This window comes from Diabrotica undecimpunctata, chromosome 4 (genome assembly GCF_040954645.1).
Source record: "Diabrotica undecimpunctata isolate CICGRU chromosome 4, icDiaUnde3, whole genome shotgun sequence".
NCBI lineage: Eukaryota > Metazoa > Arthropoda > Insecta > Coleoptera > Chrysomelidae > Diabrotica > Diabrotica undecimpunctata.
In genome coordinates this window covers 136,014,665-136,033,860 of record NC_092806.1, presented here as the reverse complement: position 1 = coordinate 136,033,860, position 19,196 = coordinate 136,014,665, and the positions used below count along the sequence as shown (strand labels likewise).

Sequence of the window (19,196 nt, the reverse complement as noted above, 5' to 3'; positions counted from 1 at the left end):
AACTATTAATGTTTTTGTCTAATTTTCTTTCGTGGCTTGGAATAATTGCGTTAAATCTGAACTATGTAATTGATTTTTAAAATGCGATTATTTCGAAAACTGTTGAGTTTTAAAGTTATTAACAGGTATACCTTTTTTTGTTAAAACAATGTGTCTTTAATATTTTATATCACAATCACCGGTAACTTAAAGAGCAAAAATGTTAAGTGCAAATGTATGCTACATACGTGGTATATGTGGCGCCCTCTATTAGCTACATTAAAGCATGCTTCAAATTATAATTTATGATGTTCAATAGTATCCAGTTATGAATTTATTTTAACACATGAATGTTTACAAACATAAAAGTTATAGCAAAAATTAAAATTTTAAATGTCCACTTTAACACCCTGTATCTTTCTTAATATCAACATTTTATTAAAGCAATTTGGCTTAAATCGTAATATTTTAAAGTGCACAATCTACGGTTTCTTTTTGTACAATTACTTAAGGACCACCCTGTATACATTGTGCGATTACTAAATTAAAATTTCTATTAAACACGTGCCTTCCTATATTCCATTCGTGACTTTTTTGGATATGCCAATTAAAAGCAAGGATGGTTATTTTTTCCATTCATTAAAAAAAACCAAACTTTATTGAAATAAATTTATTAAAATGGTTGTTTAGCTCAACAGTACAATAAAATGTTTATTGCAGCTATATTCGTATTTTGTTTTATATTTGTACAGTATTTCATGACCATAAGAAAGACAATTGTTCAAAATGACGCCATATCTATACTATTTGTTGTGGGGGTGTATTAAATTTTCAATTCTGTTTTTTTATCACATAGAATTTACACTTTAATAATAAATACAATACAGGCCAGAGAGGAAGTGCTACATGCGATATCCGCTAACAAAACGAACAAGTGGTATAAGCTGGTCACGAGTCTAGATATGAAACAAAACAGCCGACGCGCGTGGAAATTAATTCGGAATCTTGCCAAAAATCCTGCCAACCGGCACCCAATCTGACAAAAGTCACACGCGATCAGATAACCCATCGTCTCCTGACAAATAGTAAGACGACATCAAGGAAGAACAAAGTAAGAGTACAACGAAATATCGACGAAGAAGAGGATGTTCTAGGTACCTCTTGTTGTCTGGAGGAGATCAGAGGTGCGATCCACCAAATCAAAGATAATAAAGCAGCTGGCCTAGATGATATATGAACAGAACAAATAAAGCACTTTGGACCAAAAACCCTAGGGTGGCTCGTAAAAATGATGAACTATTACGTCCGTACATTCCAAATCCCCAAAATCTGGAGGAAAGTTAGAGTGGTAGCCCTCTCAAAACCAGGAAAGGATCCGGCGGATACAAAGAGTTTTAGATCTGTCTCTCTTTTGTGTCACCTTTTCAAGGCGTTCGAAAGAATGATACTAAACCGGATCGCTGAATCTGTGGACACTAAAATGATTCCTTAACAAGCAGGGTTTAGACTCGGAAAATGTTGGTGCAGTCAAACTCTTAATCTCTCCCAACATATTGAAGATGGGTTTAAACGGAAAGATATAACAAGAGTAGCGTTCATAGACCTGACTGCCGCCTATGACACAGTTAACCATCAGCGGCTACTGGTAAAACTCTACGAAATTACAAAGGATTTCCAACTAACAAGGTTAATGAAATGTCTTCTCCAGAATAGACGCTTATACGTAACGCTCCAGTCCATCAGTCGATGGAGGGATCAAAAAAATGGACTCCCACAGGGAATTTTTCTCGCGCCATTGCTATATAACATTTACACCAACGACCAATCCAAAAACCAACAAATAAAACAATTTATTTACGCGAATGATACAGTTGTAGCAGCTCAGAAAAGTACCTTCAATGAAGTCGAAGTAAAACTGACAGATGCCCTAGAAGACTTAGCACTATACTATGACGAAAACCATCTGAAACCCAATCCTACAAAAACCCAGTTGTGTGCTTTCCACCTTAGAAACAAGCATGCCCGAAGGACACTGTAGGTGGAATGGCGTGGTCAGATGCTGGAACACAATGAGACGCCAAAATACCTCGGCGTACGTCTGGTTAGAACTCTGTCTTATCGATATCACTGTCAAGATATCAAGAAAAAAGTAAGCGCCAGAAATAATATCATCCGCAAACTAACAAACACAAAATGGGGAGCACAACCACACACTCTCCGTACTTCTGCCTTAGCATTATATTTTTCTGTCGCCGAGTTTGGAGCACAAGTGTAAGAAAACTCTGCTCACGTTAAAAACGTCGATGTTGCTTTAAATGAAACGGTTCATGTAATATCTGGTTGCCTGAAGCCGACACCTATCGAAGAGGTCTACCATATAGTTGGAATCGCTTCAGCTGCTATCAAAAGACAGGTCACGTCTTCACGCCGAAGACAACTATGGCAAGCGTCAGCTACAACACATTTTGCTCCCTCAGGGGAAATGACCGCTGGACACAATTTGCCGTATCCCACATGGAAAGCGCTAAACAGACTAAGAACTGGCGTTTTACGTTGTGCTAGTAACCTGAAAAAATGGGGATACCAGGAGGACGATACCTGCGACTGTGGCACAGTTCAGAATAGTCACCATCTACTATCATGCACAGAGATGAGAGAGACCTGCACAGAAGACCTATTCTTAGCGAATGACAGGGCCATATATGTGGCCAACCATTGAAAACACAAAATTTAATGCTGTTGGTGTTCCGGACACAGAAAGTAAATAAGTAATAATAAATACCAAAACTTGTAATTAATTATATTTTGTATAAATACTAAAGTACGTCTCCCAAACATTCATACAAACTTACAATACATACATACACACATACATACATACATGCAACTGCCTTTTTAAAAATGTTTGTCAATAATTGCATTAATTATAAAATATTAAATGTCTTATAAATAGATTAGGGCCGAAGTCATTGAAAATGGTAGAAAATAATAGGATGAAACCCATTGTAAAAGAAAGAAAATATAACAAAAACTCAAGGCAAAATACCTTAAAAGCAATATGAGGTTAGAATTTGGAAGTTTGTGAGTTTTTTAAGGGTTAAAAAGGTTAATCACGATTTCCGGAACTACAAGTCCTATGAAAAAAAGTTGAATGGCTACTAGGGATTGAAATCCACCAGAATTTTTAGTCCAGCTGAATTTTTGCAAGATTGGCCTGAATCCAGCTAGATCCAGGGCGCATCCAGCAAAATGTGGAATAAAAATAAAAACACGATTTGAATGTTTTTTTTTGTTGGTTTATTATTTAAGCTTTTTAGTACAAATTAATAAAATAAATGCTCGAAATAAAAATTATGTTAGTTGTATATAATCCAATAATTCGCTTATTATCCTGGAATAATCAGTCGCAATTCGCAATCAATCTTACATCTCTTTTAATTAAAATGTCTAGAGCAAATTCTGCAATTATCATGAGATTCCAAACAAAATCTCGTCCTTATTAAGCCATGGAAGTGAAACATAAGGCTTTGCTTGTATCGGCTAAAAACTGTCACGAATAAAATTTTATTCCAACTTTTATCAAACTTATCTGTTATACCTAAGAGTAGTTCATTTGAACTAAATTTCATTAGTGATAATTTTGAACTGACACAAATTAAGCGAAATGTCCTTCTTCCATGGCTTAATGAGGACGAGTTGTTTTTTTGGATCTTAATATAAAAATCCAAGTTTATATTATTATTTATAAGTAAAAATTTAGTTTTTTGGGAGTGAAACCCTAAAAAATATATTTTATCAATTGTCTTATCGCGTGACCTAGTTCGCACAGAACTGCACATATAGCCCTAAGTTACGGAGAAAGCCCTTTCGGCATCTAAGCTGGTCGGTTTTAAGGTCATAAAATAGTCATAAACCATGGACAAATGGTCGCCTTTCACACCTTTGTTCTCATAAACGGTCATTTCCTTTTTCAATATCTTTTCGTAATCATTTGAGAACCAGTTTTTTTTTTGATTATAAAAGTTTTCTCCTTCTCGTTTCAGTTTAATCTTAAGTTCTTGTTCTAAAGTAAAATTTACGAACTCTGGATTAGCTGGCTTGTCTTCTACTTTCATCATGTCCTCTTGCACTTAATCACTTGTTTATTTATACGACTCAACAAATTTTTCATCTTGGCTATTTAGTTTTTCTAAGACAAATTTTATAGTTGTGTTGGCCTTTATCGGAGTGGATTTTTTTCTGCAAGCAGTTTGCAGTTCTACAGCCAGTTTTTCCGGTTGCCAGTTAAAGAAAGGATGAACTCATTGAATATTCACCACTCGCCAGAAGAGAATTTTATCGCTGAATCAATGTCTATCAACGCTTTATCGATATAAACTTTTAGGGCGTTCAAACGTTCCAGCATGCTGAGCAAACTGCTCTACCTGGAGCAGCAATCAAGAATAAAACTTAATTCCTTGCCATTCTCTTCCTTAACATATTTTTGCAAGATCATGTCGTATTTGGTAGGTGATTTTTTAAACGTTTTAACAACTTTTCGTATTTTTATGAGTAAAACGAAACATCAATTGAACAGGGCTCTCTTCATTTCTTTTTCTATATCTTTTTTTTGGTCTTCATATTCATGGGTGTTATCTATTTCTGCTTATTCTACTTCTCTTTGAGGTTTCTTATTATAAAGCACGTATACTACAGCCAAGAGATGATGCCTACCGAAGCAGAGGTCGTCCACCAACACGTTGGCTGACGATCTAAAACGTTATCATAGGAATTGGATGCAAGAGGCACAAGATCGAAATATATGGAAAATTATGAGCGAGATCTATGTCCAGCAGTGGATAAGCGAAGATTGAATCATGATACTACCGCCAACTGAATTTCATGTGTATATCACAATTGTTCATAGCAAGGCATGAGCTTGCCAATTTTCACCATAATGGCAGCGCCGTGGTGGTGTCGAATTCAATCATTAAACCGAACATTTTCAACCATTCTGCCACTAATTCAATGCAGTATTCGGCAGTGCACGAGCCGTGAATTCTGATCAAACCTAGACTAAAATGTTCTGCATTGTGCAAATGCAAATTTGTGATTTTTTCATGAGGTCCACTCGTCGAAGCTCAATGAAAATATTTGTCCTTTTTGTTTTGAATTAGTAATTTTTTTATAAGATTTGCTTAGACTTTCTCCGCATACCTGTAAATTATCGCTCTTATGCTGTTCGGAGAGAAGTTGGCAATTAGAATTCTACTTTTTGCTCTGAATTACGTGTTGATTATCTTTATATTTTGACGAGGTTGTTTTGGAGATTGGGAGCTGGTATATTGGTGCTGGTAATGAAGCTTGAAAAACTGACGTTGACATTGATACAGTGTATGTTTTTCAGATGGCTAAATAACATCTTGCACTTCGTCACATATCCAGTTTTGTGAAACATCAACAATTTTTTTTATCATCTTCATGAGTCATTTTTAAATATTACTGATATTAAAGTAATTAGAGCAGCATTAAATATGAAAAGAAAAAAAAAACGTCTCTAAAATAAGATGTAGTTATAACTAGTCCAGATAAAGAAACAATTTGTAAATAGCGACGGCTATCTGAGCGAGAAAACACCTTTCATAGCGACTTTATTACGATACAAGACAGGCAACGGTTAGAAGGAAAATATATAATATAAGGATAGGCAGAACGAACAAAGCTAGATTTATACATTCACATTATACATTTCATCCTAAATTTTTCTTTTAGTCATTTTTAAATATCTACAAAAATTTGGTTAAGCCTAATATTAGGACGAGAGATATATAAAATAGAATATTGACTCTGAGGAAGAGGTATTTGTTCCTTTATCAGATTTTTCAATAGAAACTTAATAGTAGCATCATTATGTATATATCCGAACATCCAATGATTGATAGCATCAGTGTTACCATTGCAATCGCAGAGTTCTGTTTCAGTTAAATTAAATCTATGAAGATAGGCTTTTACAGTAGCATGTAGCAGTAGCACATTAACAAGGCACCTAACAAACATTGAATATACTCTTCTATTGGAATGACTTCTTGCAGCAAAAGGTGCAGTAGATAAAACAGGGTGAATTTTGTATAAAAGTTTTGTTACAGAAAGCATTTCATTCAATTTCCGAGTTTTCTTTTAATTCTCGTTTACGCAACGAGACAAAATATTTTCTATTAAGCCAACTAATTACTAATCCTTTTGAAGCCGCTACTTCAGCAAAATAATCTGCTTTGGTGTTACCCGAGATAGCAGCATGTCACTTTACTCAAATAAAAGAGACTGAATTATTTCTTTTAAGTAGCTTTAGTTGATTTTCTAAAATTCTGACGATAATACTGTTTTTTATATATGCTTATGCGAATTATCTAAAGCAGACAAAGCAGATTTTGAATCCCACAGGATGACTATTTGTTAATTAAACATTTTCTTCTCAATAATCTATTCCAGAGCTGGATATATGGCAAACAATTCTGCGGAATATATGAAACATTGTTGTTTTAATTTTAACACAATATATTTTTGATTGTTTTGAATATATACCGCACAACCAACTCCTAAAATTGATTTTAATTCATTTGTGAAAAATCCTATATGGCTTATCAAATTTGGCAAGTTGGATGGCGTTGTTTTCATTAAAAGTATGGAAACAAACTTGGGTTTGGGTATAAAGAAGATTGAAATTAGATTGGAAGAAATTAATTTCGGCTGGGATTTCTAAATAGGATTAGAAAATGCTATAGCTAAAGTTGGACAATTTTTCTTATGCCACCATTAGCAATATTTAGGTTTGGTTATTACCTTAATATTTAAGGATAACCTTTTTAGCTAAAAAACGTCTTAAATATAATGAAGGTTCCATACATTTGGCTAATAGATTTTCAGTAGGTGTAAATTTAAGTACACCTAAAACCAAACGCAGAGCTTTTTTACTGAAATCGGTCTAATTTTTTAAGTCTAATATTTGTAGCAGATCCATATAAAAAGCAACCATAGCCAAGAATTGACCTGATATAGGCCCTATAAAACATTGGACTCAGCGCTCTATTGTTAACGGTTAACTACCTTTAAATCATTTAAGCTTTTTTCGCATTTAATTAAACAGTTATTAATATGTTCTTCCCATGTTAATTTGGCATCAAGTGGGACGCCGAGATAAATAAGTAAGTATCGTGTTTTTGGACAGGTATACTTAGATTATCAATTCTTATACTGGATACTTATATTCGGTAAGCGATGACGAGTTAACAACACCACAGCGGATTTATTCGAAGTAAGTTTCAAATAAGAGTAGTTAAAATTCAATATCTGACCGCCAATACTAAATTAAAATTACAGAATATGGATTAAAATATTATTAAAAAATCCAGTCATTATATCCAAAAGATATATATGTCAGGAACAGGTGGAAAAAGAAGAATTTTACTATATATGTACTGCAAGCTACGAGAGTGGAATACAGTGGTGTCAAAATCAGGAATATTATTTGAGGACTTTATTGGGACATTATCATATGACGAAATCATCGATTTAGTTCCTCAAAAAAATACCAATACTAATGATTTCTGTGACAGAGAAAACTTAAATATTACTACATGCGCTCCATTTTTTTTATTAAAGAGGCAAAACAGCAGTAAATAGTTTACGGAATTTTATAGAGCGAACCAGCAGCTCTGAAGATCAAGAATTTTCTGCTCTTTATACCTTAGACAATGCTTTAGATAGAGAACAACCAAATTATCTAAAGCAAAAAAAAATACTGACTTTAATTCAATATTTTTTTTTATTTTAAATATTAATGTAATATTGCTTAATAATAAATAAAAATATCTTTGTTACTTCTGTAACTTGAATCGAAAACTCTATAACTCGAATTTTTTGTCGTCTCATCATTTCTAAAATCATTTCATAAACTAGAAATATTGACAACCACAGGCACAAGTAACAATTATTTTATCCGTTCAAAATCTTTATTTTTATATCACAAGGACATAAATTTTACGTCACGTCTATACAATCATGTCGCTTTGGAGAATAATGATATACGAAAGAAATATATCACATGTCTGCCTATGCCACCTGAGAGATTTATATGTGCCCGGTCAAGAAAACGACTCTAAATGATGTGTTTGCAAAAAAACGGGCGAAGAAGGGTGCACGTTTCATATGTGGACCAATATTGACAACTATAATATAGGAGTGTAGTCTTTTGAGAAAAATATAGCTTTACTGAATTGAAAAAATAGCTTTATGTAAAAATTTGAATGGTTTGTATAGAATTTTAAAAATTGGTTAACCGAAAAAAAAAAAGAAATTCTTTTGCAAATATTTCATCATAAAATATTTTTAACTGTCATCCAGTCTGTTTAAAGACTAAGTGACAAAAATTAGTTATTTAAAATGCTTAATTAATAGACGATGTTAATTAACCTCGTGATTCCCAATTCTCTGAATAAAGAAGAAGATAGATATCACCAGGGAGAAGGGATTAAAACAAGAGGAAACCGTTGCATTTACTCCATTTGGAATACAGGACATATGTCTAAATTAATCGAATATTGCAACAAAATCTAATTTCGCTGCCTTAGATCTGAATAATTGACTGATTCCCATTGTTCGATAAAAAACGAAGATGTGCCTGAATCAGACAGTTTAAAAAGTACCTACAGCAGACAGAAGTTCAATCAGAGTATTACTACTTTGCTTATGTAAATATTAAGTACAAAACAAATCCTAACTTCTTTGTAATGGAACAGAAATATCTCGAGAGTGGACATACATAGATACATGGAATAGTATTCATCTCGAGAGAGAACAGAGGACATAGCATGCATAGTGCATAGCTCTTTAAAAAGCGCAATAGTATATTCCAGTTTATACCATGCATGACTGGCTTAATATTTTCCGTATGACAAGGACGTGTAGATCTGGTAAAATACCTTATATAGTAGAAGAACTCCAGTATCAGTACTTTTTTAAAATAAAAGCTGTTTAATTTTTCACATGTGGGAAACCATGTTATATTTTTCGCTGAATTGATTCCTATAATTCTCACCCTCAATATTAAAAATTATTACCATAGTACAACCCCAGTAATATTTTCTACTCCAAGCCCTAGTAATAATTTCTACTCCCACTCTAACCCCACCTCCAGGATTTCCAATACCTTAGAAAATATAAAATATACTTGTAACGATAAGACTACCAAAGAGAATTGAAATATTATAAAAATAATACCTCAATCAACCATGGGAGCTTATCGTCTATGCTTCGCCTAGCTCAGTATCTCAAGTGTGAGTTCGTCTTTTTTTAAAATAGGAATTAAACCATGAACCCTTAGCTGATCGCAAATAAAACAATTATTTAACTAATCATAGTTAATAAAGATGTGACCGAAAAAACAATCAACCCTGCCAAAGCTTTACAATAAATAAATTTGGCGATACTTATGGCATCGATGGGAGATTGTGTGGCCTCCCAATTAGATGTTTAGGTCCTCCTGAGCTGCAGTTGTTCCATATTTGTGTGGTCTCCCAATTAGGTAGTTAGGTCCTCCAATAAAAGCAACTCACCTGGCCGTATTCTTGAATTACGGCATTCAGAGTGAGATTACGAATGTTGAGAATGCTGTCAGAATTATAGAATATGTATTACAATGAAAATACCCACCCCAAGAGAATTCTGCAGACCATAAAATAAAGCTTATTATAATTCTTACCTTATTTTATAAATTTTAGAAACAAAAAATTATATTTCCACTACGTTAGAAAATTTGATTGACAGAAAGTATGGAGACTAAAATGAAGTTAGCACAGATGACATAGGACGTATGCCTATGATGGAATTAGCACTGTCACTGTCAACATAGAACAGAATATTTAGTGTACCGGATAGAAAGATAGAGGGCGAATATTTATTCTACGGGACAGAAAGAGAGAGAAAAGAAAGACAGAGGGCGCCAACTACTTTTTGGAGAAACAATAGTAATAAAGAAACTAAATGTAAAGGAATTAAAAAACTAATAAAGAAATTAAAATCAAAAAATTATTTAAATGAATTAATAAAGATGTGAAGTTTATAACGTTACAAACTCCCTCGACTGTTGACTCCCTGTAGCAACAGACTCTCTCTCTCTCTCTCTCTCTCTCTCTCCTAGCTGGGTCCAACGTAAACAGACGTTTTCACAGATCTCTTTTTAATAAAGTTTCCGAAAAATACCACGAATCCTCTTGACTTTTAAAACGTATAGACAACAGACGCAAATGAGCTCTATCTCTTCTATCTTAATGTTAGTAATGCGATACACAAAACCGCTAAAGACATCTATCCCCGTGCGAGAAACAACTGCGAATGAAAGCCTGCGAATATAAATACCGCGAGTATATGTAACAGCAATATTGATGACTTTTTTGTAAACCTTTATAACCTTTCCTAATTATTTTGAACCAGCCCTATCTCATACAGTTCTGATACTTTAAAATTAAAATAATTATTTTACATAATGTACACCCTTTTTTGTACAGAGGCGCTGTCTAAAGTAATACTTAAAAATAGGACAAAATACACAAATAGTAGAGAAAATTTAACTGGCTAAAAACATTGATTGGTGCTACAAATAAAATGCTTGAAGTATTTAAGATTCAAACTAGGCAATCTATTGTATAGGTCCAATCATAGTTCTGACTACAAAGAAATAAATATTTTTGGTTAATGCCGCCTTGTTAATATGAGCGAAATAAACTTTAAAAAAGCATACTCCAAACTTTGGCTTATTGATTAAAAAACAGTTTCTATTAAAGCTCTGCCAATCAGGAGTCATCCCAGATGAGTTTAATCAGTATTATAAGTCATTACCGACCTCGACGATAAAATACCTGAGCTTAATATTAAGGACAGTGATATGATAAAGTGCCTTGGAAGATGACTAACTTTGTACAGCCAAAACCTGACAAGTACCTCAAAAACATATTTTTCATACATTTTTTAAAATTGTTATTTTATTTGAACTACTCTTTTGTTTGTAATATTAATTACTTTAATATGTTTCAGTGATTAAATCACTTTTAAATTCAGACAATTTTTTATTTCAAATTAAATGGATTAAAAGGTTATAAATGTAGATTTCTCAAAAGTTTAAAAATTGGAGTTAGTTTGGTTTTTTAGTAATCCGACGATATGTCGCCAAATATGTCTAAGATAATATCTATACTGCCAAAGAGAGTAAAAAAGTAAAAGTATTTTGTCGTAGTTGCCTAGTTAAGTATCTCAGTAACTAATATAGAAATAGCCCAGTCTGGTTATGCAAAAATCATCGATTTCACGGCAAAATTTTTCGCAGATATCTGAAGCTTTTAAGACATAGGTGGGGGTTACTAGATGACGAATAAATGAAAAAGTACTCGTATTTTACATTGTGTTTTTTTAAAACAATAATTTATGGTCACTTATATATATAAGTTTTTTCCCTTTTAATTTATCAATTAAAATTGATAAATAATTTACGGAGATATTTGCAAAAAAGCAGTTTTTTGCATTAATTTATAAATTTAATTTTCCTATTAACAAATAAAATGTTATTAATACATTTGAGTATCAAGGAATTACCGTCTTTTAAATTTGTGCGAAATTTTCCCCCGATGGGTCAAATAGTTTAAAAGTTATTTAATTTATTTATCACTGGAGCTAAATATTTAAACTATTGAACTTGCTCTATTAATGATGCTAGACACATTTAGCAAATTTCATAGGATTTTTAAGACTTAAACTATCTCAGAAATTAAATGCATATTGCGTTCTCATAGAAATTATTTACAAAATAAACGTTTGAAAAAGGGGTATGTTTTTTACTTATAAACAATTTAAATAGCTTATAAATTTTTCAAGCTACAGACTTATAGCATTGCATCTTAGGTACCAAACTGCACCATAAAAATAAGCTCTTACACCACAACAGAAGCAATCAAGACTTATATTACTTGCTGTAAACCTTCAGCTATAAAATTAAGCTTTTTGAGACAGGGTAATATTAACAGATGAGAAAATTTTTCAATGTTCTTAAAAGGGCAAAATTGGGGTGTATAGACTAGATAATAATAGATTTAAACCTCTATATTTTGATAGATATCGAGCAGCTGGTCATTTTAGCGCCAATGTATGGGGATGGATTTCACCTAGGGGAATAGGAATTGTATGGCGTATTGATGACAGGTTTGTTGGACAAACTTATCCGAATATTCTGGAAAACATCATGTTTTCCAGTGTAGAACAGTTGTATCCATAAAATAATTGTATACTCCAACACTCTCACTCTCTTACTAACACTCTCTTTAAGCTCCCGCACCGTAGACTCTATACCTGGAAATCACCGGCAGACTCACCTGGTAAAATAATCAGAAATCAAATAGATTATATCGCTGCACCAATCAGGTTTAGAAACTCCATCAAAGCCGTAAAAACTTACCCGGGTGCGGACGTAGCATCAGACCACAATCCGGTGGTATGTAAGTTTGAAGTAAAGTTGAAAAACCAAATGTAAAAACAGGCCCGAAACGCTAGATATTAGGAAGCTTTCCAACAATAATATTAAACAACAGATGCAGGAGAATTTAAATACCGAAATATCAAAAATCCTTAAAAATAACAATGAACCGCTGGAAAAGTGGAGTGAAATTAAAGAAGAGATTAGGACTTCAAGCACTAAGTTTTTACTACCTGATAAGAGAAAAAAGAAAGACTGGATGACTGCAGAAATCCTCGACATGATGGAAGAGAGACGGATATATAAAACTAAAGATACTGCCAAATACCGCGAAACCCATAGACGAATTAGAGCTGAGATAAGAAAAACTAAAGAGAAATGGTTCTCGGAGAGATGCGAAGAAATCGAACAGTGCGAAAAGGTATACGACTATCACAATATGCATAAGAAGATAAAGGAACTCACAACAAAGAAAAGCTACAATATTTTATCGAAAGGGCTATGCGATGATAATGGAAATCTACAACTAGACCCCGACAAAATAGTTAGAATCTGGGAAACTTATGTGGAACAACTGTTTAATGATGACCGTCCTAGTGGGTATACACTGAGCAATGATGATACTGGCCCTTCTATTCTAAAATCAGAAGTGGAGAATGCTATAAAGGGTCTTAAAAACACAAAAGACCAGGTAACGATAACGTATACGGGGAAGTATTGAAAATGCTGTGCGAAACAAACAGTCAATTTCTAGACTCACTCGTTAGACTCTTTAACAATATTTATAACAGCGGGGAGTTTCCTGAAGACTGGCTAGAGTCAACTTTTGTTGCCATACCGAAAAAACCAAAAGCAAAGTCTTGTGATCAACATCGGATGATAAGTCTAATTAACCACATTTCGAAGGCATACACCAAGGTTATTTACAACAGAATAAGCAACAAATGCGAGGATAACATTGGAGATTCGCAGTTTGGGTTTCGGAATTCTCTTGGGACAAGAGAAGCACTTTTTAGTCTACAGGTACTCATCCAGCGCTGCAGAGATATGAACAAAGATGTGTACATATGCTTTATAGACTACGCAAAAGCATTCGATAACGTAAGGCACGAAAAGATAATTGAAGTTCTCCATAAGATCGGAGTCGACTACAGAGACATTCGAACAATAGCGAGTCTCTATTGGGGCCAAACAGCTAAAGTGAAAGTAGGATCTACATTGACCAATAAAATTGAGATCAAGAAAGGGGTACGACAGGGCTGTATCTTGTCTCCTATTGTCTTTAATATATACTCAGAAGAAGTATTTAAGACAGCGCTGGAGGAAAGCACAGAAGGCATAAAGATAAATGGAGAAATAATTAATAACATAAGGTATGCTGATGACACTGTGATTCTAGCAAGTAGCATGGAGGAACTGAGTTGCCTAATGAGTAAGATACAAAAAACAAGTGCACAATACGGACTCAGACTAAATATCACAAAAACCAAATGGATGTTAGTAAGCAAAACCCAACAACCACCACAGCAACTGATATTAGACAATGAAAGAATTGAACACGTGGATTTGTGCATCTACTTGGGAACAACAGTTAACTCAAATTGGGATCAAGCGAAGGAAATACGTATAAGAGTAGAAAAGGCAAGAGCATCGTTTACTAGCATGAAGCAAATTTTCACCTCTAAAAGCCTCACCCTACCTCTCAAAATTCGACTTCTGAAATGTTATGTATTCCCGGTTTTGGTATATGGAATGGAGGCGTGGACAATGACCGCAACATTGATGAAAAAAGTAGAGGCCTTCGAAATGTGGGCTTACCGACGTATATTACGTATATCCTGGACTGAGCACGTGACCAACGAAGAGGTACTACGCCGGATAGGTAAAGAGAGAGAGGTAGGAATAAGTATAAAGAAAAGAAAGTTGGAATACTTGGGTCACGTTATGAGACATAATAAATATAGAGTACTACAACTGATCGTTCAAGGAAAAATAGACAGCAGAAGGGGTCCAGGGAGGAGAAGACACTCGTGGCTCCAAAACTTGCGGCAATGGTTCGGATTATCATCTGCTGAACTATTCAGATCTGCCGTAAACCAAGTCAGAATAGCCATGTTGATTGCCAACGTTCGGAACGGACAAGGCACATGAAGACGAAGAAGATACTCCAACAAGATAATAATATAATAAACCAGTGGCTCTAGAATAACAACATCAAAAGCTTACCATGGCCCAGCTACAGTCCAGATTTAATCCCAATCGAGAATGTGTGGGGGTAATTATCAAATGGTTGTATCGTTGTAATTTTATACCTCAAAATACTGAAGAGCTGTGGCACGGTATACAACAGGTTTGGGAAGAGCTCTCTGACAATTTCATAGTTCCTTTCACGCAGATGGACCGAAAACTACAAGCTGTTATCAATGCTAATGGAGATATTACAAAATATTTATTTTATTTTTACATACCTAAATTTAGTATAGTTTTGGTCTTTCAGATCCTCGCTTTCTTTCGACAGTTTCTTGTTCCCTCCATTTTTTATTATTAGAAAAACTGTGGTTCTTCGTATGTTAAAATGTTTTGCTGCCTCCGATAGTGCCTAGTTATCTTTTCATTTGGTGTATCATTAATATATTGTTGAATTAAGTCGTTTGTTTTATTCCCTAATAATAATAAAAATAATAACAATAACTCTATTTTATGTAAAAACTAGCATTTATATACTGTTTATAAAGTGCAGGAATTCAAAATAGTATCAAATTTAGACCTTAAGAATTATTACAATTTTTGAATTAACATTGATGATATTTGTCTGTCATAAAAATAAAATATATTGTCAGACCAATCAAATATACTGCTCAAATTATTCAAATCTTACTAAGAGTCGTATCAGCTTTTTTAGAAACCAGCTATAGATATCTATCGATTTTGTACCTTTCAATAACCTGGATTAACTTATATTCCTTAGAAATCAGTTGTCTTCTTTGTTACTCTTATACAGGTACCTCAACGTTAATTAAATTTTATTCTGAGATGAATACTATCAATATTTCATTAGTTTTTTTGTTTTTATATATCTTAAAATACTTTATTATGTAACAGACTAAATTTTATAACATTACCATTTGTAAATATCTAAATTTATGAATGATAATAGAACTTTTCGCAAGTAATGTAAAATATTTGGTGGTCCATTTAAAATTACCAATACATTTTGACTTATCCTGTATCCAACTTATGAATAATATTAAAATTAATAATTTTTATATATATTTTAAATATTAGCATTCTGAGATATGCCGGGCCTATGGTTTATGGAGGATAATGATATAGTTCAATATTTTTATTTTATTTCGGCGATCCCAAAAATAAATATGTAGCTAAATTCCTGTTTTTATTTTCAGAGTCTACAAGAAAGTTTCTCCTAACCAGAAGTTGACTTTATATTTAAGTTCACGTGACCTCGTGGTCTCGCCGAACGGAATCGATTCCATTCAAGGTATCCTTTTGGTCGATCCGGAGTTCGTGGAAGAAAGAAAGGTCTATGGACAGGTGACCCTAACTTTCAGGTAAATGCCTCATGTATTATTAATTAGGCGCGTCATCGGATATTCACATGTCTGTACTAATGCACTGAAGGGTAAATATAGGAATAAATATATGAATAATTATATATACACACACTCAAAAATGTTTTGCATAATGTAATATTTTCAAAATTATCCACCTAATCTGGTAAAATCTATTATTTTTTTTTAACAAAACACTTTATTATATATATAAAATTGTATGTTTTGAAGAAAACAATAAACAAAATTTAAATTATTAACAATTTATTATTATTATTTATAATATGTATTATAAATATATTTTTTGTAATTTGTAAAGATATAGGAACTAATACTTAATATACCGTATTTCCACCTCTTGCATCAATGCAAGACTGAATGCGATGTCCCATGCTTCTTATAAGTGTATTAATGTAGTTCTGGTCCATGGTACCCCATTCTTCAATCGCTGCTATTCTAAGGTCTTGTAGTGTCCTTGGGGGTGGCTGCCGAGATTGAATTTTTCTTTTGAGCATATTCCATCCGTGCTCAATGGGATTGAGGTCAGGTGAGCAAGGTGACCATTGTAATCTGAGGATATCTTCTGTCTCTAAAAAATCTGCCACATGTCTCATACGATGGGGAGGCGCATTGTCGTCCATAAAAATAAATTCTGGACCAACAGCTCCTCGCCACAAGCGTACAACAGGCCTAAGAATGGTATCAATATAAATTTATCCATTCATGTTACCAACAATAGGAATTAAAGGAGTTTTATTATTTAGCATGATGCCGCCCCAAAATATTATGGAGCCAACTTGATATGGGACTCTTTGGACAGCTTGGTTAAGTGTATCCTGTCGATTTGGGTTCCTCCAAATCCTAATTCGGCGATTATCCCACAAAAGGCTTATTTTGGTTTCATCAGAAAATAACACGTTTCCCCATCTGTTGTCATGCCATTGTAAATGTTCATTGGCCCATTCCAGTCAAGTCCTTTTCTGCTCTAACGTAAGCTTTGGTACAAACAATGGTCTTCTTGTAAATAAATTTACCGAATGTAACCTGTTTCAAATAGTCTGATCGCAAATTACAATATTATGAGCTTGCTGGAGCTCTCTTTTACTAGCTGGGGCAGTCATAGTGGGGTTTCTTCGGGCAGTTAACGTTAAAAAGCGTTTTTGGACATTAGTAGTACTCCTAGGTCTTCCGCTTTTTGGATGATCGCTAACAGAATTCGTCTCTCGATATATTTTGTCACAATCCGAGATACATCACTATGATTAACTCCAACCCGGACAGCAACGTCGACTTGTGTGTGGCCTTCCTCAATCAAAGTAACGATTCTAGTTCTGTTGAACTCAGATATCACTTGTCTATTCATATTGTTCACTACAAAGTGAATAAAACGCAAACCAATTTTTACAAATATCGGTTTTCGAAAACTGATGAACACAATATGAATACTGAGAATCTTTGCGACGATTAAGAATCAAAAAACAAGCAATAAAATACATTATTTTAGTAGACAAAAAGAAAACAGTGCAAAAAATTTCAAATGAGAAACGTTCAGTGGCGTTACAGATAATATGCAAAACATTTTTGAGTGTGTATATATATATATATATATATATATATATATATATATGTCAAATAATGTCAAATGCATAGGTTTAGGTGTTAGAACATGCATTTAAAAATTATAATAAAAATACAGTAAAAACCACATTAAGAGTTTTTTCTAAATTTATACAAACATTAAAAGTAACAAAAATGTCACAGTATGTTAACAAGAAAACAATATAATATGATTTAATATTTCTATTCTATCGCTGACGTAAAATATAACGAAACGTGAAGCCAGGAGCAAAAGTAACTTGTTTTAATTGGAGCTTAAGTACCCAATTTAAAAAAAATTATAAAAAAGTCATGGAAAGTTAACTTTATTATTAGAGACACCAAAGAAAGTAAAAAAAGCAACTTTTAACAGATAGGGCTCGACTATTGCGAAAAGAAAATCAAAAATTAATAATTAATATGGCTTCCTATATATGGAAATCAGACTTCGTATGAAAAATCAACTGGATAAAAAAGTTATTCCTTAAAGCAGGACAGAATAGAAAAGTAAAATTTTTATAAATCTGCATTAAAAAGGAAGGTTAAAAATATATATGTATAGATGACCATTGAACACGAAATTGTGTTGGGGAACCTAGAATTACGTGAATGTTATTAATGAAATTATTTGAAGTATATTGGCCAAACAAAACCCCTTAAAGGACGTGTTATATCTCATACATTGTGTACTTAAGCTCTAATTAAAACAAGTTACTTTTTCTCCTGGCTTCACTATATTTTACATCAGCAATAGAATAGAAATATTATATCTTAAATATTTCACATCCATACACTATAACGCTAAAATAACGCAGTAGTATTGGCTGACGCCAGAAGATGCTTTAATTTATCAAAACATGCCTGTTAATTATGTCCCCAATGCTACTCATTTTTACTAGAAAGTAAACATTTTAGAGGACTAGTATGTTCTTACAGGTTTGGTATAAAAGATATACTGTGGTTCCCAAAAAACGCTATAATTCTTTTCAATTACTTGGTGGTGTCATTTTTGTAATAGCTTCTGTTTTATCATGATCAGGTGAAATGCCAATATTACTAATCTGATGACCTAAAAATTTTACTTTTGTTTGACAAAATTTAGATTTCCCTAAATTCAAAGTTAAGCCACTCTTTTAGTTTTTTCTAAAACACATTTAAAATTTTTATAATGTTCACTTTTAGAACATCCAAAAACCAAAATATCATCAAAATACGTTATTGTTCCTGATACACTATCTAAAAGTTCAGACATATATTTTTGAAAAATTTCAGGTGCACAGGTAAGGCCATATGGTAATCTCAGATATCTATAACGACCAAAAGGTGTAGTAAAAGTACATAAAAGTGAACTTTCATAATTCAAAGGCAAAGCAGATGATGTGTCTGATAATGTAAAATAATTAGCCCTTGAAAGCTTAGCAAATACAGTATCTTGAGTAGGAATTGGAAACCTTTTTCTTTTAACATATTTATTTAGATATCCAGAATCCATACATATTCTAATATCAGATCCCTTATTTTTAGAAACAACTACAATAGGATTTTGTCATTATGTG

At 33.2% G+C, this 19,196-nt stretch overlaps 1 protein-coding gene across 1 annotated transcript in view; it reads left to right on the top strand.

Moving 5' to 3' along the window:
- The window catches only part of LOC140440092 (arrestin homolog), a 729,008-nt gene that overhangs the window by 426,894 nt on the left and 282,918 nt on the right, over positions 1–19,196 (top strand). The window contains exon 5 of the mRNA XM_072530366.1: positions 15,880–16,044. Within this exon, the coding sequence (XP_072386467.1) occupies positions 15,880–16,044 (165 nt within the window). The remainder of the gene's footprint in view (positions 1–15,879; positions 16,045–19,196) is intronic.